Genomic DNA, 20,345 nt, shown 5'->3' with positions numbered 1-20,345 from the left:
GGAGGAATGAGGACGGGGGGGACGACAACAGTGGGGGCTCGGTGGGTGCTGACACCAGTGTCACCCCAGGAAAAAAAACTGGATTCCATAAAAAATCCCAAATGGGATGGATGGGACAGGCTCCATGGGGGGGGGCACCCACCCCCAGAGAGCCATGGACCCCCCTCCCCCCCAGCTCCCCCCCCCATTGGCCCCAGCTGCTTTTTTGATGACCTTTTTTTTTTTTTTTTTTTTTAAGACGAACCAGCTGTACATGTTCCTGCTCTTTGTACATTTGATTCTATTTTTTTTAATTATTATTAAAAAGGAAAAGCTGCTGTGTTGCGCTGCTGGGCCCCAGGAGCAGTGCCAGGAGAGCGGTGACACACGTGGGCGTGCAAGGTGTGCATGCATGCATAGTGGGCGTGCGTGTGCAAGGTGGGGGCGTGCAAGGCGTGCACAGGTGCAGTGGTGCACGCACACCCAGGGTGTGTGTATGTGCGGGGAATGCGCACTCCTGTGCAACACCGGGGGTGTGCAAGGGTGCAACACAGGCATGCATGTGTAGTGCGTGTGCAAGGTGGGGGTGTGGACAGGTGCAACGTGTGCATGCCCGTGCAGTGTGTGTGTGGAATGTGCATTCACGTGCAACACGGTGGTGTGCAAGGGTGCAAACATAGGCATGCCCATGCTGTGTGTGTGCAGAATGGGCCTGCGCGTGCAATGTGGGGGTGTGAAAGGTGTGGGTGCACACACAGCGTGTGTGTATGTGAAGGGAATGTGTGCTCCTGTGCAACACGGGGGTGTGCAAGGGTGCAGCACAGGCATGCATGGGTACTGTGCATGTTGAAAGTGCATGCATGTGCAAGGTGGGGGTGTGCAAGGTGTGCACAGGTGCAACAGATGTGTGTATGCACAGTGTGTGTGTAGAATGTGCATTCACGTGCAACATGGTGGTGTGCAAGGGTGCAAACATACGCATGCACATGCAGTGTGTGTGCAGAAAGGGCCTGCGTGTGCAATGTGGGGGTCTACAAGGTGTGCATGCACGTGCAGTGTCTGTGCTGAATGTGTGTGCATGCACAATGCGTGGGTGTGCAAAGTGTGCATGCAGAATAGGCCTGCCCATGCAATCTGTGAGTGTGCAAGGTGCACACAGGTGCAACACGTGTACGCACGCGCAGTGTGTGGCATGTGCATTCACATGCAACACGGTGGTGTGCAAGGGTGCGATATATGCATGCCCGTGCAGTGTGCATGCAGAGCGGGCATGCATGTGCAAGGTGTGGGTGTGCAAGGTGTGCGCGCACGTGCAGTGCGCGTGCAGAACATGCGTGCATGTGCGGTGTGGTGGTGTGCAACATATACATGCCTGTGCAGTGTGCATGCAGAGCGGGCATGCGTGTGCAAGGTGGGGGCATGCAAGGTGTGCAGGGGTGCAACACGCACATGTGCGCGTGCAGAGAATGCGTGCACTCCTGTGCAACACGGGGGTGTGCAAGGGTGCAGCACAGGCATGCACGGGTAGTGTGCGTGTTGAATGTGCATGCATGTGCAAGGTGCGCGTGTGCAAAACGAGGAGCAAGGAGCCGGGGGGGTGCACCCCCACCCCCCGGGAGGGGGAAGGGCCCCCTTACACCCGCCCGTCGCTCCCATCCCCGCGGTGCGTCGCTGCCGCTCCCCCCGCGGCTGTGCCCTCTGCCCTCCCAGCGGCCCACGCCTGCACCCCTCCCGGAAAGCCGCAGCCGCAGCCAGGCGGTAAGAGCCGCTGGCCCTTTAAGGGCGGTAACGAAACGCTGTCCCTTTAAGGCGAGGGCGCCGCTCTGCGCATGCGCGCTGCCCTTCCCGCCCGCCTTGCCGGGGCGCAGCGGCCGGCATCTTTACTGCGGCCGGAAGTGCGAGCGATCACTTCCGGAGCGGCCTCTGCCCTTTCCCAAGATGGCGCCCGTGCTCGGGCGCTGATTGCTCGGGCGGCGCGCGAGGCCCCGACGCCCTACCGCCGTTCACTTCCGGCCGGCGGCCGCTGAGGCGGGGGGGGTAGCGGCCATGGGGCGGTGGGACCGGCCGGCGGCGGGGCGGGACGGGACGGGGGCCTCCCCTGCGCCGGCCTGAGGTGAGGGGGCGGCGGAGGCCGGGCCTGTGCCGCGGGCCGGGCGGCGGGGGAGCGGCTGGGCGCTGGGCCGGGAGGAGGAGGCCTGGCCTGGGCGGGGGTGGCCCGGCTGGGGGGCGGCTGAAATGGGGGGGGGGGGGGCGATGGCGAGCAGCCGGGGGGCTGGTTGGGGACGTGCAGAGAAAGCGGGGTGAGGGGGGGCGGGTTGGATGTTGGGGGGGGGGGGCTGGGGCCAGACCTGCCTGGCTGAGGCGGCGGGGGCTGCGCCATTGAGCCCAGGGGCAGCTGGGGGAGGGGGTGGGGGTCCCTGCGCCTCCGGGGCTGCAGGGGGCAAAGCTACGTGCAGGGGGGGCGAGAGGGGGACATGCCTGCGGCGTGGAAGCAGGGTGCTGGGAAAAGGCTGCTCGTCCTCCGCACAGCTGCTCAGCGCCCGGTGACCTTGAGCAGGTCCCGTGCCGAACGCCGCGCCTGCTCGCCGCCTTTACAGCACATCAGGAGGGATTTTGTGGTCGGCCCCGACGTAAGCGCTGAGATGGCTTCACCTACACGGTAGGCGGGTGGCTCGCTGAGGCGGCTGCCCGGCTCCTGCCCGCGCCTCCCAGCGTACCGGGGTGCTGGCCTTAGGGCGGCTGTGCCTCATCGCTTACAGAGAAGCAGCTGCTCACAGAGGAGCTGCACAGCTTCAGGGAGGCTGGGTTTATATCTGCTTCCATCCCAGGGTGTGATCGTAGGATGGGTTGGCTTAGAAGGCATCTCAAAGGTCATCCAGTCCCACCCCCATGCCCCGGGCAGGGCCACGTCCCACCAGCCCAGGTCGCTCTGAGCCCCGTCCAGCCTGGCCTTAAGTGCTTCCAGGGCTGGGGCACCCACAGCTGCTCTGGGCCGCCTGTGCCAGCGCCTCGCTGCCCTCACAGGAAAGAATTTCTTCCCAATATCTAATCTCAATCTCCCCTCTTTCAGCTTAAAGCCGTTCCCCCTTGTCCTATCGCTACAGGCCCTGCTAAAAAGTCCCTCTCCAGCTTTCTTGTGAGCCCCTTTAAGTACTCTTCAGTGCTGCTCTAAGGTCTCCCTGGAGCCTTTTCTTCAGGCTGAACAACCCCAGCTCCCTCAGCCTGTCCTCAGAGGAGAGGTGCTGCAGCCTCTGATCATCTTTGTGGCCTCCTCTGGACTCGCTCCAACAGCTCCATGTCCTGGAGGCCCCAGAGCTGAATGCAGCGCTGTGGGGGGGGGGGGGGGGCTCCCCAGAATGGAGTAGAAGGGGAGAATTCCCCCCTCCTCACCCTGCTGGCCACGCTGCTGGGGGTACAGCCCAGGAGACTGTTGGCTTTCTGGGCTGCCAGCGCACATTGCTGGCTCATATCCAGCTTTTTATCACCCCCCAGGTCCTTCTCTACAGGGCTGCTCTCAATCCCTTCCCCGCCCAGCCTGTATTTGTGGTTGGGATTGCCCTGCCCCACGTGCAGGACCTTGCACTTGACCTTGTTGAACTGCACGAGGCCACCCCTCGAGCCTGTCCAGTCCCCTCTGGATGGCATCCCTTCCCTCCAGTGCCTCGACACCCCCCCCCCCACCCCCCCCCCAGCTTGGTGTCGTTGGTATTTAAGGAGTGTAACAGTGAAGACTGGGAGAACGGAGCTGCCTGCTCAGACCAGGTTCGGCATAGCGTGGCACGGATAAAAGGCTTCACATCTGCGGCTTGTAGTGGATTTCTTTGATCTCGTGCTTTCCCACTTGAGAGGATCTCCACAGGCAACCGCATAGAGCGGCTGGGGCTTGGAAAGGCGGCGTTGCCGCTGGCTTCTGGATGGTTCCCAGGCTGTCCTGCTATGGCATTAGTATGCCGAGCAGGAGACGTCCTCGGCCAGGGGTACACAAAGACCCTGTCTTTTATTTGCCAAAGAATCATATTTAGGTACAGCTGCAGCACAACCGGTTTGGGGGACGGCTTGAGGGGGCTGCACGAAAAAGGAGATAAATTGCTGGGCTGTTCATACTGAGTTGTGGCCCGTGTTTAGAAGACTGAAGCTGTAACCTGTAGGTTATACTACAGACTGGCGAGAGAGCAGCATCGGGTGCAGTCTGCTGGGTAATCCTCTGCTTTAATTTCTAGGCAGAAATTCAAAAAATGTGTTTCTGTTCACGGTGAGAAGTCACCGTCTGTATAGGTCTAATGAAGTGTCGTTTTGGTGTGAAAACTTCCAAGTGCACAGAATGGTTCCATGACCTGGAAGAGAAGCTGGTGTACTTGTATTTCGTTTTAGAGGGTAGGTCGGTTCTTTTGAGATTTAGCAATTATTTTTATGTCTTCCCTAAGTTAGTTGAAAGATCATCAACGAGTTACTGAAACTGGATGTGACTGGATCGCTGCTCTGAGCAAGGCCCTAGATTTAATTTCTGGAAAAATAAATGCTCTGAGCAAAACTCTTGTCTTGGCAGAGCAAGAATTGTGATGGTGGTGGTCAACTGGGAGCATCCCTGGTGATGCTGGGATGCTTTCCCTCTTCACACCCCCCCCACACCCCCACCCACCCCCCCTGCAGGAGGAATGTAGGGCTTGGAAGGGCATGGATTGCTTGCGGGCCCTGGGATTAAAGTGGCATTGTCTTTCTAATTTAGATCCTGAATGAAAGGAGTTAGTAGTAAGAATTCAAAGAAAGTACAGTTATTTCCTCAAGGAGGTTATGGCTAAAATTGTAAAACCGAAGCACTATAGCACGTAAAACTAAATAAAACTCAAGGCTACTTTTTTTGTTGTTATTTATTCTCAGTACTGCAGCAGCGAGGATTTTTCTTAGGTGCACCTTCAACCCTTCACGTGGGGAGCTCTGTTACATATGGTCCAGTTTTTGGAAGGCAGAGGAATTTGGGGTATGGAGTAAACCCTCAGGCTTCACCAGGAAATTGCATTGGCTAGACTTCATCTCATTTATTATTTTTTTTTTATAAAATATTAAGCTAGTGGGACTCCTAACAAGAATAAAATTACGTTTTCGTAGGTGCTGTGTGCAGATAATTCCTGTGTAGGAAGCTTTCTGCTGTCTAATTATGCCTGTATTAGTGAACCAGTAATACTGTAATTATAATTAAAGCAATACAACTTTTGTTTAGACAAGCCATGGCGTTTGTTATGCGCTGTCTGTCGAGTCAATTGGCTGGAATGATGGAGTGCCGTTTTTCTTTGTCCTAGGTAAAATAGGGTTTCCCCCACCCTCCCTCTTGCACCCGGGTGCCCGTAGGTCTTTTTAATGTCACCGTCCATCAGCAGTGGGGGCAGCCTGTAACGCTGTTTGCTGATGTTAAGCAAATATTTTGGTAGCAGATAGGCGATGAAACGGTCTCTTAATAGTACCCCCCCTGCCATAATTTCATAATCATAAATTTCTTCTCTAGGTAATTTTGTTTTGTTGCTGTTATTTCTAACCAAATGGCTCTTGACTGTTCGAGCTCTCTGCATGAAACCTGCAATTTGGAGACATTTGCACCGTGGCCTTTTTGCATTATGCTGGTAACGTAAAATGGCCCCCAAACTGGTGTTGACTGCATCTGCTGTTAAATTTCAGCGAATTGAAAGTGAATCTGTTTTCACAGCTCTGGTTTCGGCACGCTTGTTCCCTTTCCTGCCTTTGCAAGTGGAGCTACTTGGTATTGCTCTGCTCCCCGACGCTTCGGCTTGTGCCTGCGCACAGACTTCAAATACCCGTTGGCCGGAGCCTGGGATATAAGCTGTGATGCAGCTGCAGTCAAGCTTTTTCTAAAAATTTAGCCATCTGTTATTCCAGAAGACCCGTAGATTTTTTTTGATAGGGGAAGAAAGTCCTTGTGCTCCGTGAAATGATCAGTTTCACACGGAGTTGGTTCTTTGAGATGCTCTTCTCTCTTTGCTTGCGTACCCCTGGCCCTGCAAGGAGGTGTAGCTTATTCCGGGCTTGGTTAATGATGCACCACGTTAGAGCAAATTACAACCAGGAGGGAGGCGGGTGGAACTGCAGAGTGTCTCATCCTGGGGAAGCCGCTGTTGGTGACTGAGGCGCAGCGGTAGGGCATCAGGGGCAGGAGCCAGGCTCGGAATGCCAGAGGAGGCTGAACCAGGCCCTCCCCTCCTCATCCCTCCGTTCCTGCTGCTCCGAATGCTGCCAAAACTGGAAGCGCGGCAGGTTTGTGAGTGTTACCGTACCAGAAGTGGTGATGCAGTGCTGGAAGTGAGGATGAACTTTGCTCGCCTGAGCTGAAAAGCATGGTTAGGCACTGCCTAACTGAGAAATCGCTGGGCTGTAATTTTTTTAACCTTTTCTTTTCAGGGTCGTGGTCATCAAATGTGGAGACTCTGCACGGCTGTTTGCATTTGCCTAGTTCTCCCATTGTTGCTTCTCTTTTTGCAGCCTTCTCCTCCCCCTTCCCTGGCTGGCATCACCCTCCAGCTTTAGGAAGGTCAAAATAGAAACGCCCAGAAAAACAGGTCTAATTTGTGCAGGGAACGCAAACGGAGCCTTGTCATTTCCTTCTTTGTACAGAGCCTGGAACTGAAAAGTGACATCCTGACATCCAGGAGCATCCCAAACCCGGAATGACTGGGGAGAAGCTGCTTTGGCTGACAATCCATCTTCCTGCGCGTTCGTGGCAAGGTAGTGCGAGCTGTCGGAGCCGTGCTCTTCCCTTGTGGATCTCAAAGCTGCTTCGCAGAGTCTGGAGCGTAGCGAGACCTGCCGTGTGTGCGGGCTGCTGTTAAAGAGTTTAACGAATAAACTGTGGTGACATCGGAAGGTGCTGCCATCAAGCACGCAGCACGGCCCTGCTTCCTGAGGTTACAGCCCCACCGCTCTGCCCGCAGGATGGTCTGTGCCAGGGTTGTCTCTGTGCTTGAGGAAAATCGGCAGAGTCAGGTGACGTAGGCTAATTGACGTGCTTAATCATCTACTGAACGTGTCTCTCGTTTCAGATGCCGGCCCTTCCAATCTAGTCGGTCGAGATCGGAGGTCTGAGCCTGGATCTGCTCTGTATTTTTGAGGTAGATCCGGGACATACCACCTCTCCTGCCCCGCTCTGAGGAGTCATGGAGGACAAACGCAACATCCCCATCATTGAGTGGGAGCACCTGGACAAAAGGAAATTCTATGTGTTTGGGATTTGCATGACTATGATGATCCGGGTGAGCGTTTACCCTTTCACGCTCATCCGGACGCGGCTGCAGGTTCAGAAGGGCAAGAGCCTGTACAACGGGACTTTTGATGCTTTTGTGAAAATCCTGCGGACAGAAGGGACAGCTGGGCTCTACCGTGGCTTTTTGGTCAACACTTTCACCCTGATCTCTGGACAGTGCTATGTGACGACATACGAGCTCACTCGGAAGTATGTGTCACGGTACAACAACAACAACGCCGTGAAGTCTCTGGTGGCCGGTGGCTCAGCCTCCCTGGTGGCCCAGAGCATCACGGTGCCCATCGATGTGATCTCCCAGCATCTGATGATGCAGAGGAAGGGGGAAAGCATGGGCAGGTTTAAGGTGCAGAACCAAGATGGCAAGCGGATGTTGGTCTTTGGCCAAACCAAGGACATAATTGTACAGATTTTCAAGGCCGATGGCTTTAGAGGCTTCTACAGGGGCTATGTGGCCTCGCTGCTCACCTATATTCCCAACAGCGCGGTCTGGTGGCCCTTCTACCACTTCTATGCCGGTAAGTGAAAGGACCCTTTGAATGCATCTCATCCCAGGAGACCTAGAAGCCCCCCAAAACTGACTCTGAAACTGTGGATCCAGCGGGATTTGCTTTCTCTCTTTGATTTTTGGGGTGGGAGCAGAACCTGCCTTGAAACAAATAGCCGTATTCAATGTAAACGAATTCTGCAGGCTCCGGGGGGAGGTTTAACAGAGCGGCACCGGTTTAAATGCAGAGTTAAAGAATGGGGGTTCAAGTGCTAGAGGACTTAAAACGAGGTGGCTTTAGGCAAGAGGGACTTGAAGCATCTCCTTTAAACTTTCTCTTCTGCTAATCCCAATTATTGCTTACTTTTTGCATGGAAGTGAGGGAGGCTGTTGTCTGGCACTGGGCAGAGTTTTGCAGCCACTGTGTGAGTATAATTCGTCTTTCAGTTCACGTGGGCGCAGGAATCTTGTAGGTAGCAAAAAGACTTCCACAGCCCCAAATCTCTTAGCAAAACCAAACGGGAGGCAGAGACAAATGCCAAGTCTTCCGTGGTTTTCTGTCTTAAGAGCGTGCCTCAGTTTCCCTAGCTTTGAAACTGGCACCCAGCTTTGCGATGTAAAACTACACGTAAGAGTATGTTCTGTCTCCCTAGCTCAGCTCTGGTAATCCTTAGGGTGTTCCCAAATGCTAAAGATATTGGTCAGCTGAGATTTTTCCTCCCCCCTCCCTTGCCTCTGATAATCCTTTAGATTTCTGTCCTGCAGCTTTGCATGTGGTTTTTAGACTATTATTTACCTAACAGCAATCTGTCTAAAAATGGTGATAATGAGAGGCATAGCTTTCCCTGTGCTAGGCTTAAATATATCTTGGAAATCACCTGCTCTTGAAAATACAGGTGTCTTGGATGTCTGGTTTGCTTTTCAGAGTGGGCGCTTTCCGGTAGCAATGGGGAGCGTTGGTTACGCGTCAGTGCTGGGTTTAAATAGCAACAGCAGCTTGTGATGTTGGTCCAGTCTGAACTTTTTTGGGAGCACTTGCCTTCCCTCTCCATGTCAACGTTTTTTAATACCAAAATCCACTGTGTTAATTGCAAGACTTTGATGCCAGAAAGGTTCAAAAAGTGAACGTCTAAGAACAAGCAAGTTAATACGGAGAGAACAGAGCTTGCCTTCTTCAGCTGTTTGCTCTCTTTTCTAGTTTTTCACGGTGGAAATCAAGATGATGCTAGACATAAGCCCCAGCTGTCAGTACACCTCTAGTTTGGCTGCCTTTTTTAGTCCTCTGCCCTGGTCTCGGCCGGCAGCGGTCACTGAACCTCCCTCGGGGCTCAAAGTACACTGCTGGCAGCGATTCCGATCCGTGTGCCGAGCCGCCAGCAGAGCACCTTCCTTCCCTCTTGCCAGGCAGGCACAACCACCACGTCATCCAAAGAACCTGGGACTTTGGGACGGTCTTCCGTACAGCTTTAACCCATAAAGAGCATGGGAGATTCCCATCCCGTTGGCCGGGTAGCAGGAGCAGAATGAGGAAATCCTGGCGATCAGCAGTACATCGCGCTTTTCTCCTTAGAGATTCCACGGCGGGATGCCGTCTAGATTTCTCTTGGACAATGCGCTCGATGGTCGTGACAGCTTTCTGGATCTGCGTGAATCTCTGCAGATGACTGATAGCCTTGTCTAAAAGTTTCCCCCCTGCCTTTTAAAAGGGGGGGTGGGAGGGTGAGAATGTTTCCATGTTCTATTTTGGGGACGTAGAAGCTTGTTCTGCCCTGTTGGCCCCGCAGGTCTGAGCGCCGCTGTTTGGGCTGCTGGGAGGCTGTGTGATGGAGCACTGAGCCGTGGGGGTGTTTACAGCCTCGCTCCCCACGCTTTGATGCAAAAAGCACCACTTAGACGTGGCGTGGGAGGAGGTGACAGGTTGGGTATCACAGGTTCTGCCCACCGCAAATCAGCTTAAATTAGGAGGTGGAATTAAGGGATTGATAAGCAGCCACTTGTCTGAAACTTTCTCTCTCTCTCTCCCGTTCCCAGAACAGCTTTCTGGCTTGACTCCTAAAGACTGTCCCCATCTCCTCCTGCAAGCTATATCGGGGCCGCTTGCAGCTGCGACGGCTTCCACGCTCACCAACCCCATGGACGTCATCAGGGCTCGGGTTCAGGTGAGAGCTCAGCCTGCTTGGCGTGTCCGTCGGCCACAGCAGCGTGACGCAGGGGTGGGGTTCGCTCCCAGCTCTTTGATCTCTGCGGCTTCAGGTGCGCTGCTCCCCTTTGCAGGTTGTTCCGTCCTAGATATCGCGCTGCTTAATTTGCACTCGGCATTAATTGGAGGCGGCTCAGGTAGCAAGGCTGGCTTTTCGCCTACGTGGGCTGCTCAGATGAGGTTTCCCAGCAGATGTGGCATCCTTCAGAAAAGGAGGAGTGCTTCTGGCGGTGTCGCTTGTAGTGAGACTCGAGCTGTTGTGTTGATCCAGCCCCCTCTAGATGGAGGCAGGTGGGAGGACGGAGGTGGTGGGTCTCAGAATCCCGCTTACCATTGCCTCTGGGACTTCTTGCTTCCCCCCCACTGCCCTTGGAGTTCTGGAGACTAGGTCCACGTTACTGAACTGGCTGCTCTGTGGTTTCTAGAGTCATCAGTTGGAGCAGAACCCCAGAGCAGCTCCGCGTGAAGCCTGGCAGCTCTGTGAATGTTTGTTCTGGCTTTGCAGGTGGAAGGCAAGAGCTCCATCATCCTCACCTTCAAACAGCTCATGGCGGAGGAAGGCCCCTGGGGCCTGACGAAAGGCCTCTCTGCTCGCATCATCTCGGCCACTCCTTCCACCATCGTCATCGTGGTGGGCTATGAAACTCTGAAGAAGCTGAGCCTCCGCCCAGAGCTGGTGGATTCGAGACACTGGTAGAGGCAACTGGGGGAAGAGCGACGTTCCTTTTGAATCCTCTGAATTTGAACCATCACGGTTGAAGGCTCAGGAGGAGAGGCAGCTGCTGTCTCCCTTGTCTCTGGGTGGTTTCACAGTACAAGGCAGAAGCAGGAGCAACCGCAGTTCACCTCTTTAGATTTGATTGTGATGCAGCCAGCGCTCTGCTGCTCTTTCTGCTTAAAACCGTCAAAATGTGACCTTCGGCGAGGCTGTTTGCCCGTGGCAGCACATTGAAGAGCAGCCAGGTGTGTGAACGCATCCTGGCAAGTTCTGAATTCCCTTTTTTTAAATTAAAGACTTACTGGCTGAAGCAAAAAGCCAGTTTATTCTCTAAATTATTTGAATTCTTTGCCAAACCTTCTGAGGAGGGGAGTCTAACAGACTGCAGCAGAGCCCTCTCGTGGGTTGGGTGCCGACTGCAGTTGTACTGTGGCAAGCTGGAAGAATAGAATAGACCGGTAGATTTCTTCACTTGCCCGCGTTTATTTCTAGAAGATGTGAGACAAGAGTAACCTGGAACCACTTAAGACCTTATTTACCGCGTTTCGAATAGATCCCTACATACCTTTTTGTGTATGTTCTTGGAAAACGTTTCCTATCTCATCCTTTCAAACAGCAAGCGGGCTGATAGGCAAGTTAGGAGTTGAGCTGGCTATTTGTCGTTAGCTGATGACAATTGTGACACCTAACCGATGTTTTTAATCTGTTATTTAATTATTTTTTAATTTTTTAATTTTTTTTTTAATTTTAGGGAAGCTTATTCTGATTTCTGGGAGACTTGAGTGGTTGTTCTGTGGCCTTGTTCGATGTGAGTGTCCATACTGCATGTTCGGTGTGGCTGCTGCCACTTCCCACCTTTTAGTTAGTTTAAGCACAAAGGAAACATCAAGTTTGGAAGTGTCGGATTGCTGTGCTGCCGGCAGCCGAAACGAGAACTCAATGTGACTTGAGCTAGCCCTGGATGTGAGGTGGGGAAGGAAAAAAGAAAGAAACAAACAAACAAAAAAAAAAACCCCAACTTGTACTGGCTTTTGATCCAGTTCAAACCTGATTGGCATGTTCATATTGAATAAGGAGTAATGGTTCGCTAATACGTTGTAAGTTTCAATCCTGCTTATCCTGTTTGGGAAGGGCAAGGACGATTCTTTGCACACTCTTGCTGGATCAGAATCTGAAGCGATGGTCTGTGTCTTTTACCAGATGCAAACTTGCAGGCGAGTGATGAAGCAAGAGGCTGCTCTTTGGAAAGGAGGAAGGAAGGGCTTGTTTGACCCCACTCTGCCGGTCTCGGTGTGTGAGAGCCACCTCTCACAACGCCAGCCTGCGCGTGGTGCCCGTCCCCAGTTAGTTGTGTGTCTGAGGGGGTGCGAGATGCACCCCCACATACCAGCTCGTGTCTGTTCACCTCGCTGCCGTAACGAGGAACTCTTGGCTGTAGCGTTGGTGGTGCTCTTGGCTGTCTTCTCACCTGGGACTTGCTGAGTGTGGCTTTCGCCTTCCTCCCGATGTCGGCAGCTCAGCCCGTGCTGAGACTGGATGTGCCGCGGTTTCTTGCCAGAGGTGGAACCAGTACAGACAGACGCTGCTGGAGTTGGAGAGACTTCTATATTTAAGGGCAGAACTCGGTTATAAGATACTGTACTGCATAATGAGGTTGCAGATGAGTCATCCAAGGCCTTTTTAATCCCATCTTTGTTTTCTGCGGCGTTAAATAAGGTGGTGTCCGCCTGAGCCGCTGACAGAGCTGTGTGTCCTGCAAGCTGCTCTTCTGTCACGGTTTTGTCATTTAAAAGACGATGCCAGCCGGCTCTTTCTGTACTAGCCAAACAGCGGCATCACCAGATTGCGGGAGGTGTCCTGAGTAGCCCCGCGCTCACAGGAAGGCGGTAGTAAGGCCGATATTAACAAAATAATCATCAGCCTCTGCTGATTGCCAGTGGGGGAAGTCCAGGTGTGTGTCGAGGACCTGGCAGGTGGCACAAATGTAAGAAGACACTCTCAAGCTTAATATTCCTCTCTTAACCAGCGAAGTTCTTGACAACTAATAAAACTTCAGAGACCTTCAAGTTTGATGCCTGAGTTCAAAAGATGTTTGTCTCGGCAAGGGCGCTCGCTGCGGGAGTCTGATGGGTTCTGTCGTTTCATGATGCTTTTTTTTTCTCTCCTGGTTTTTGTGTTTTGCCTTCTGAGGTAGCACTAGGTGACCTGGAAACATGACGGTGACAGCACGTAAGGCTGAACACGCCAGAGAAAATCAGGCTGAAGCGTGTGCGGGCACCAGGAGTTGCCAGCCCAGATCCCCCTGGGCAGAGCGTGGCTGCCCCTCTCAGCTCTCACAAGCGGTATCTTGACATGGGGAAAAATGGCTTTTCCCTCTGCCAAACTGGGATTATTCCTAACCTTTGGAATTGTTCAGCCTTGCTCGTTTTATTTCATTAAATGAGGGGAAAACCCGGGGTGGGGAGCAGGGTGGGCTCTGCCACGGGGGTTTGAAGGGGGGGGATGGTTTGTTCTGGTATCAGCCCACCCCGGGGGCTGCCAGCTCGCGCTGCCTGCGGGGGCGGGACGGACGAAGCGACACCCCCACCCCCCCTCCCTCCTGCGCCCCCGACCCGCATTTTTAACGCTTTTTGGGGTTGGTTTTTTTTTTTGGAGCGTGGGGCAGCAGCGCCGCCTCTGGCCTGAAGGCGGCGCCCTTCCCCGCATGCGCACTGCGCGGGGGCGGGTTCCCCGCGCCACCACCAATGGGAGCGGCGCGGCGCGGGGGCGGCGGCCAATGGGAGGAGGCGGCGGCGGGGCTGGGCGAGCGGTTGGAGATGGCGGCGGCGCGCAGCGGCGCTGAGGAGGAGGAGGCGGCGGCGGGGGACCCTGATGGCGGCCCCGAACAGCCGGGCCGGGCTCAGGTGTTCGGAGCCGTGGTGGACACCTTCCTGGAGAAGCTGGTGGCGGCCGGGAGGTGCGGCGCGGGCGGGGGCCCTGAGGGGCACGTGGGGCCTGAACGGGCAGGGAGCCTGAGGGGCGGGGGCCTAGGCCTGAAGAGGGGGGCTGAGGGGCGGGGGGGCCTAGGCCTGAGGCGGGGGGAGCTGAGGGGCAGGGGGGCTGAGGGGCGGGAGGCCTAGGCCCGAGGAGGGGGGGCTGAGGGGCGGGGGGGCCTAGGCCCCAGGCGGGGGGCTGAGGGGCAGACGGGCCGCCGGGGGCCGTGGAGCGACCTAGGCTTGAGGCACGGGGTCTGGAGGGGACCTGAGGGACTGGGGGCCGCCGGGAGGGGGCAGCTGAGGGGCAGGGGGCCTAAGCCTGAGGCATGGGGGAGCTGAGGGGCAGGGGGCCTAAGCCTGAGGCATGGGGGAGCTGAGGGGCAGGGGGCCTAAGCCTGAGGCATGGGGCAGCTGAGGGGCAGGGGGCCTAAGCCTGAGGCATGGGGCAGCTGAGGGGCAGGGGGCCTAAGCCTGAGGCATGGGGGAGCTGAGGGGCAGGGGGCCTAGGCCTGAGGCATGGGGGGGCGGAGGGGGCCTGGCAGTGACGCCGTGCCCCCTCCCACCGCTTTTGCAGCTACCAGAGGTTTGCCAAGTGCTACCGCTGCTTCTACCAGCTGCAGCCCCAGGTGACCCAGAGCATCTACGATCAGTTCATCGCCCAGCTGCAGGCCTCTGTCAAGGTGAGGGGGAAGGGGGGGAGGGGCCTGCCTTCGGGGGGGCTGCGGGCCCTTGCTGCAGCAGCCCTGGAAGGGTAGCAGCTACATTTCCCCAATGGCAGAACCAGGCAGCGAAGACTGCTCCCTAGAGGCTCTTCCAGACCGCTTTGTCTTCCCCGGATAATGCTGTAGAATTACAGAACCGTTTAGATTGGAAAAAACCCTTAAAATCATCGAGTCCAACTGTTAACCTCACGCTGCTGACTCCACCCGCCACGTTACACATCTTCTAAATGCTTTCAGGGATGCTGACTCCGACACCTGGTGATTCCTAGGATGTCGCCTTCATCCAGGGGAAAGCGAAGGGCTCACAAGAGCGATGCCCCTGTCAGTTCAGTTTGGGTCCTGCTGAATCCCTGTGCTGTCCTTCCTTCGCAGGAGGAGATCCAGGAGGTAAAGAACGAAGGGAATCTCGACGCGCTCTTTAATTCCCTGGATAAGATCGTGGAGGAGGCAAAGAACAAGGAAGAGCCTGCATGGTATGGATAGTCTTGCAGAAGGCAGTCAGGGGAGCGTGCGTGTGTGTGTGGAGGCGTGTTTCCTTCGAAAGTCAGTTCCTGTGTGATGTTTGGGTCGCGGTGACGTGTCCCGTAGGCCTTGTGCTGCAAGGGAATTCTTTAAACCTCAGGTATCTTAACAGCGATGTCATTGAGCCTAAAACATCCAAAAATAAGTTTTCTCTGTGCTTCCCTAGGTCACGTATCTCTGCTTCCTCAGCGCAAGGAGGATGTTAGTGGTGCTGAGGCTGGAGGGGGGAGGGAAGCTCAGTTCTGAATAATTCAGAAGGCTGATGGAGTGGTTTAGGCACAGCTGCTGTTCGGAAAGCACAGCTGACGTCAGTGCATCCTGTTGGGGTGCCCTGCTTGGACTCAGCAGGTGCTGGGGGTCGTATGCGCTGCCTTTTCTTCGCCCTAAAGGCAGCCTGGGTCTTTTAATCAAAAGCATCATTGTGATTTCTTGTTGCTGGATTTGGGGAGGTTAATGACATCCTGCTGCCTCCAGGCCTCAGCTAAGGGCAGAGTTTTGGGAAGGACTCGTCCCGTTCCGTCCCATCCCGTGTGGCTCTGCAGCGGGGTGCCCGTTAGATGCACGCGTTGTAGCTGTCCTCAAAGTGGGGAATGTAAATCGCTGCAGTCGGCCAGCCGATACGTTGTGGCAGCAACTCAGCTTCTATTTAAGCTGCATGAGACTAATTCCTGCGCGAGGCTCTTGCTCTCTGGTTGCTTCACGTCCCGGTTTGTTCCCAGGCGTCCCAGCGGGATCCCGGAAGAGGACATTTGCAGCGTTGTGGTGCCGTACCTCCTTAAGCACAGGTTGTACTTGCAGAAAGTCCTAAAGGCGAAGGAGGAAGAGAACAGGAAGGTGGCAGAATCTGTGCTTGCGGGGAGGGATAGGATTGCAGAGCTGCAGCAGCTGATACAAGCTCGCAAACATGCCTGGCAGGTAAAAATAACAAAGAAACAAATTAAACCCCCTTCTCTTTGCAGCATCAGCCTGAAGAAGCGCGGTTCTGGGGCTCGGCTGCCAAAGGGCTGCGCTATATTTAAGCTCTCCGCTTATCGAGGGCCTCACCGGGAGCCGAGTGTTGCTGAAACTGCCCTGGGAGGCCCGGGCATTCTCACTGGAGGTCTCAGATGTTTTTCCCTGTGTGCTGGGGGGATATTTCGGTGGGTGAGCGCGTGAGATTAGCGGGTTGTATTCCGTACGTGCGGGGGGCGGCGGTGTATATGGCACTCTGCTATCGGCCTGCTTCGTGTCCTCAGCGCTGGCATCTGTGGAGAAGACACTTTTGCTGAGCTCAGTGGTGGCTGTTTGCCTTCCAGGCAATTAGTAAAGAGCAACGAGAACTCGTCATGACGTTCAAGGAGCCCCAGTGAGGAGCCGGGGAGACTCTCCACGTTTCGCAGGAGGATCCTCTCCGCAGCGCTGACGAAGCTGGAAGCGGGACTGTGCGTGGCGTATACAAACCACACAAACTCCTGGTTGTCTCCCCGAGCCAGCAGACACTTGTGGGACTGGAAAGCTGCCGGACTTGCGCAATTTGATCCAAGTTTGTGAAGAAATAAAAATGGAAATAGATTTCAACTTCCTATTCCCTGCTCAGCTCGACAGGGACAGAACCCCCCAGATCTGACAGCCTGCACGCTCACCTGCTGCCTGAGGTGTGATCCTGGCTTCCTGAAGCCAGTTTTGTGGCCGTGACGCTATTCCAGACGAGCATTAGAGAAAAATGGGTGCCTGGCTGGAGCGAGGAGCCCCGCAGCCGTAGCCCACCGAGTGCTCCCGTGGCATTTGCTGCATCCGACTCCTGAGCTGCGTTTTTGTTCAGTGTCTTTAAACAATTTTTTTTTTTTTTTTGGTCAGTTTTGTTCCATATCTTTAAACAATTGTGACCCATCAGAACAAACGAGTCGGCAGCTGCTTTATCACGCCAAGTGCCTCGTTGCCTTTTATTCTTTTTTTTTTTTTTTTCTCTTAGTTGTTTTCCACCCCCAGCAGTTCCACGCCGAGGGCGCTTCGCTGAGGACTGCAGTGCGAAGGATCCGCGGGTGTGCCGTCCGCAGGGTGGAATGGCCCTGCCTCAGCTCTGTGGGCTCCTGGCACAAGGGTTTCGTGTTTTCCCATGAAAGCTCTGTATTGACTCCTGGAACCAAACTGGGTTTGATTTTACCTGGGTGGAGTTGTTCTTTATGGATTTTGCCTGCCAGGGAAGAGGGGCTGGCTGGGGCCGGCCTGGCAGGGCCCTGGTGGAGCCCTGCAAGCGACGCACGGCTTCAAAACGAAGAAGAGATCGTTCCTCTGGGCTGGGCAGATAGTGGGAGCCTTCCCCAGCTGCCAGGGCCCGAGTGCGGGTGTTTCACCAGAAACCAGATCTGCCAAGGTCACCTGCCGCCCTCCTTGCCTGCCAGTACACGCCATCCCGAGGAAGAGGCTGTGCCCCCTGTGCTGGGGCCGTCCAAAATCTGGGAACAACGGTGGCAATTTCCACCCAGCACCAGCCTCTGTTTTTGATTAGAGGCAGCCAGAGCCTGTGATTGACTGACTTAGGCATATTTTCCTTCTGTCGTAAACAAGCCTTCCCTCGCTGCATTATAATCTAAATAAATCGGAGCTGTTGTTCCCCTGCTCTTGGCTCCCGCTGCCTGCGCTTGGCCCGCGTACTCTGTAGTTCGTGGGTTTGTTTGACAAAGGTTCTGGCTTCAGCATTTCTCTCCTCCTCCCCCCGCAAAGCCTCCGGTTCCGCTTTTCAAGACAGGGCTGGGATTTATAGGATCTCCAAAGTCTGGAAAGCGGTCAGGAGCCCAAAGAGGAATGTCGCCCCAGGCGGCCCCGGGAGCTCCCACCCGCTCGGAGGAGCAAACTCTGGAGGAGGGGGAGCGCCCTGAGCCCTGCGGGGGTCCTGGGGAGAGAAAGGGTGGGATGAGCAGGAGGTTCTGCTTCACCTGCTCTGCTCCCCTTTGCCGCAGCTGCCAGCCCCCGCTGGGGGTTTTGGGACCCCCCCGCTGGGGGTTTTGGGACCTCGTTGGGGGTTTTGGGAGGCACAGCCCGGGGCCGCAGCTCTCCCACGGCGTTTCCCACCAGGAGCAGCGGTGGTGGAAGGGGCACATGCTGGTGTGTCCCACACCCCCCCCCGGCCAACAGGCTCCCCCCGGCCCTGCGTGGAGAGGAAAACCCCGCGGGGTTTCGGCAGGGCGCCACCCCTGCTGGGATCCAGCAGCAGGAACTGGGACAGACCAGTGGGTGACTGGGGAGTCCAGCCAGGAGTCCCATCAGCGCCCCATCTCCCATCCCAGTTTGGGACTGGGGGGGACTGGGTGCTGCCAGGCCCCACCACCCATAAACCCCCCACCAGTCTGGGGTGGCGTTTCCCCTCCCCTGGTGGCTAGGGGGGAACCAAGTTCATCCCAAACCACAATTGCTGCCTGCGCTGGCGGCTCCCGGCCCGGCGGATGTGCTGGAAATATCCGTGGCGGGGCCGCGGGCCCCTCCCGGCGGGCGCAGCACCCTATAAAGCCGCTCGGGGCTCGGGGGGCTGCACCCAGCCCAGCGCCCGCGCAGGGAGGCAGCATGAAGCCCCTCGTCCTGCTGAGCCTCCTGGCTCTCCTCGCCCTCGGCCTCTGCCGCAGAGGTGGGGGGGGGGGACCAAAGTGGGGGGGCTGGGGGCTGGGGGCTTGGGGTGGGGGGTGGGGAGAGAATTGCTGAGCCTTGGGGGGGGGGAGGGCGAGGGGGACAGGGCTCTCTCTGCTGGGTTGGGGGCTTGGGTGGGATGAGACCCCCCAAAAGAGGAGCGGAGAGGGATGAGACCCCCAGAGGAGGAGCGGGGAGGGGGTGCAGGGCCTTGCTGAGCCCCCCGCCGCCCCCCCCCCCCCATCATCCCGCAGCTGCTGAGCGCTCCATCAGCGCCGATGACTCGCCCAGCTCCGAAGGTGAGTGTCTGCGGCCGGATTTGTCCCTGCTGCCCTGGGGACCGGGATGGGGGGGTCCCAGCCCCACGCCCACCCCCGACCCTCTGCTCTGTCCCCGCAGCCTTCATCTCCAAACGCGCCAGCGCCGCGGTGGTGCGCAGACACAAGCGGAATTACGTCTATGACAGGTAGCGCTTGACCCCGGCGTGCTGGGGACTGTGTCCCTCCCCGGGTGACACCGAGGGAGCCACACGGTCCCCAGCCAGCCCACACGGTACAATCCTGGTTTGGGGCAGGGACCCTTCCCCAGGAGCTTCCAGCCCCTCCGTGGGGCTGGGGACCCTCCGGCATCCCCCATCTGTTCACCAGCAGCGTCTATGGCGTCGTGCGGGACCCGCTGGAGGCCAAGCGCGAGGTGTGCGAGTTCAACCCTGACTGCGACGAGCTGGCGGACCACATCGGCTTCCAGGCTGCGTACCAGCGCTTCTACGGCCCCGTCTAGCCCCCCGCCGCCCCCCCGGTGCCAGAGCTGAGCGCCCCCACCTCCCCCCGCAGCCACACCCCCCCCCCTTGGCATCCCTTCCCGTTAACCGTGCAAAGAAATAAACGCACAAACGGTGTCACCGGCTCCTTCCTCAGCCGAGGGGGTGGGATGGGTGGGAGGCCGCAGCGGTAGGACCCTACGAGGCTGCACCCCTCCCCCCGGGACCCCCCAGCTCACCCGGCAGAAGAGCGGGATGTTGTCGCAGAGGAAGGGGTACACGAACGCCGCCGTCCGCAGCACCTTGCGCAGCCGGGGATGCTCCAGCTCAGGGAAGCTGCGAAGGGGGAACAGGGCGGGGGGGGGGACAGGACACGATGCGGACGTGTGCCCCTGTCAGCCCCCACGGCGAGGACCCAACAGGCACCTTGGCTTTGGGCCAGACCCTGGGACCCCTCCAGAGACACTCTGCAGGACCCCAAAGCTGAGGAGGAGGAGGAACCCGCCAGCCCCAGTTCCCATCCAGCTGTGGTGCTGGTGCTTCCACCCCAAAACGTACCGGGGGTAGCAGGAGAGGCCGGTGCAGACAAAGGACTTAAAAGCAGCCGCGGGGACAAAGTAACGGTGCAAAACGGCGCTGAGCCAGGGGTCCGGCATCACGTAGGCGCCATAGGCCAAGGCAGAGCCTGCAGGAGAACGCAGCGTGGGGCCAGCGGCTCCCTGGCCCTGCCATCACCCCCCCTCCCCCCCCCAGGGGCTCACCCAGCCCATAGAGGCCGAGGGCTCCGCAGTGGCAGAAGTAGCCCAGCCGCAGAGGTTGCGTTACGCAGAAGCAGGACATTGAACTTGGCAGTTGGGGAAGGGTTTCCCCAGTGGGGAAACTGAGGCACGGCACGTGGAAAGCAGCCCGGCAACACAAAGGGGGTCCTGAGCGTCCCCCACCCTGCCCCCAGCCCAAATCTCACTCAGTAGTTTAGAAGGGGGGGAAGAGGAAAAAGGACAGAAAAAAAGGAAAACCACCCAAAAGTGGCTGGAGACACCCCCCACCCCCACGCGGAGCGGGAGAGCTGGTGAGGGGCACCGGTGGGGTGGTGGGTGCTGCTGGGTGCCCCCTCTTCC

The 20,345-nt window shown here is 56.7% G+C and overlaps 3 protein-coding genes across 9 annotated transcripts; all 3 read left to right on the top strand.

Annotated features, from left to right (window-relative positions):
- The first annotated feature begins 1,944 nt into the window (after positions 1–1,944).
- On the top strand, positions 1,945–12,720 carry SLC25A44 (solute carrier family 25 member 44). Of its 6 annotated transcripts, none has more exons than XM_055791781.1 (5): positions 1,945–2,092; positions 6,601–6,711; positions 7,026–7,761; positions 9,762–9,889; positions 10,436–12,720. In XM_055791781.1, the coding sequence occupies exons 3-5, from the start codon at positions 7,140–7,142 to the stop codon at positions 10,625–10,627; spliced, it is 942 nt and encodes a 313-aa protein (XP_055647756.1). In that variant the 5' UTR covers positions 1,945–2,092; positions 6,601–6,711; positions 7,026–7,139; the 3' UTR covers positions 10,628–12,720. The 6 variants fall into 6 exon arrangements, 5 of the variants coding, with proteins under 5 accessions (XP_055647756.1, XP_055647757.1, XP_055647758.1 ...); XR_003553978.2 differs by lacking the exon at positions 1,945–2,092 and having other exon boundaries at positions 2,648–6,711; positions 10,436–10,893; positions 11,400–12,720; XM_013298372.3 differs by lacking the exon at positions 1,945–2,092 and adding an exon at positions 2,648–4,353.
- Positions 12,721–13,438: 718 nt separating this feature from the next.
- Positions 13,439–17,466, top strand: PMF1 (polyamine modulated factor 1). Its single transcript, XM_055791787.1, has 5 exons — positions 13,439–13,604; positions 14,198–14,303; positions 14,718–14,818; positions 15,587–15,782; positions 16,163–17,466. The coding sequence occupies exons 1-5, from the start codon at positions 13,465–13,467 to the stop codon at positions 16,214–16,216; spliced, it is 597 nt and encodes a 198-aa protein (XP_055647762.1). The 5' UTR covers positions 13,439–13,464; the 3' UTR covers positions 16,217–17,466.
- A 737-nt stretch (positions 17,467–18,203) lies between these two features.
- Positions 18,204–19,357, top strand: BGLAP (bone gamma-carboxyglutamate protein). 2 transcript variants are annotated; one of them, XM_055791822.1, is made up of 4 exons: positions 18,204–18,468; positions 18,722–18,766; positions 18,867–18,933; positions 19,118–19,357. In XM_055791822.1, exons 1-4 carry the CDS (start codon positions 18,408–18,410, stop codon positions 19,245–19,247), a joined length of 303 nt encoding a protein of 100 aa, XP_055647797.1. In that variant the 5' UTR covers positions 18,204–18,407; the 3' UTR covers positions 19,248–19,357. The 2 variants fall into 2 exon arrangements, with proteins under 2 accessions (XP_055647797.1, XP_055647796.1); XM_055791821.1 differs by having other exon boundaries at positions 18,216–18,468; positions 19,115–19,357.
- The last annotated feature ends 988 nt before the right edge of the window (positions 19,358–20,345 follow it).

This window comes from Falco peregrinus, chromosome 19 (assembly GCF_023634155.1).
Source record: "Falco peregrinus isolate bFalPer1 chromosome 19, bFalPer1.pri, whole genome shotgun sequence".
NCBI classification, from domain to species: domain Eukaryota; kingdom Metazoa; phylum Chordata; class Aves; order Falconiformes; family Falconidae; genus Falco; species Falco peregrinus.
The sequence above is the reverse complement of the archived record's forward strand: the minus strand, read 5'-3'. Positions and strand labels throughout refer to the sequence as shown.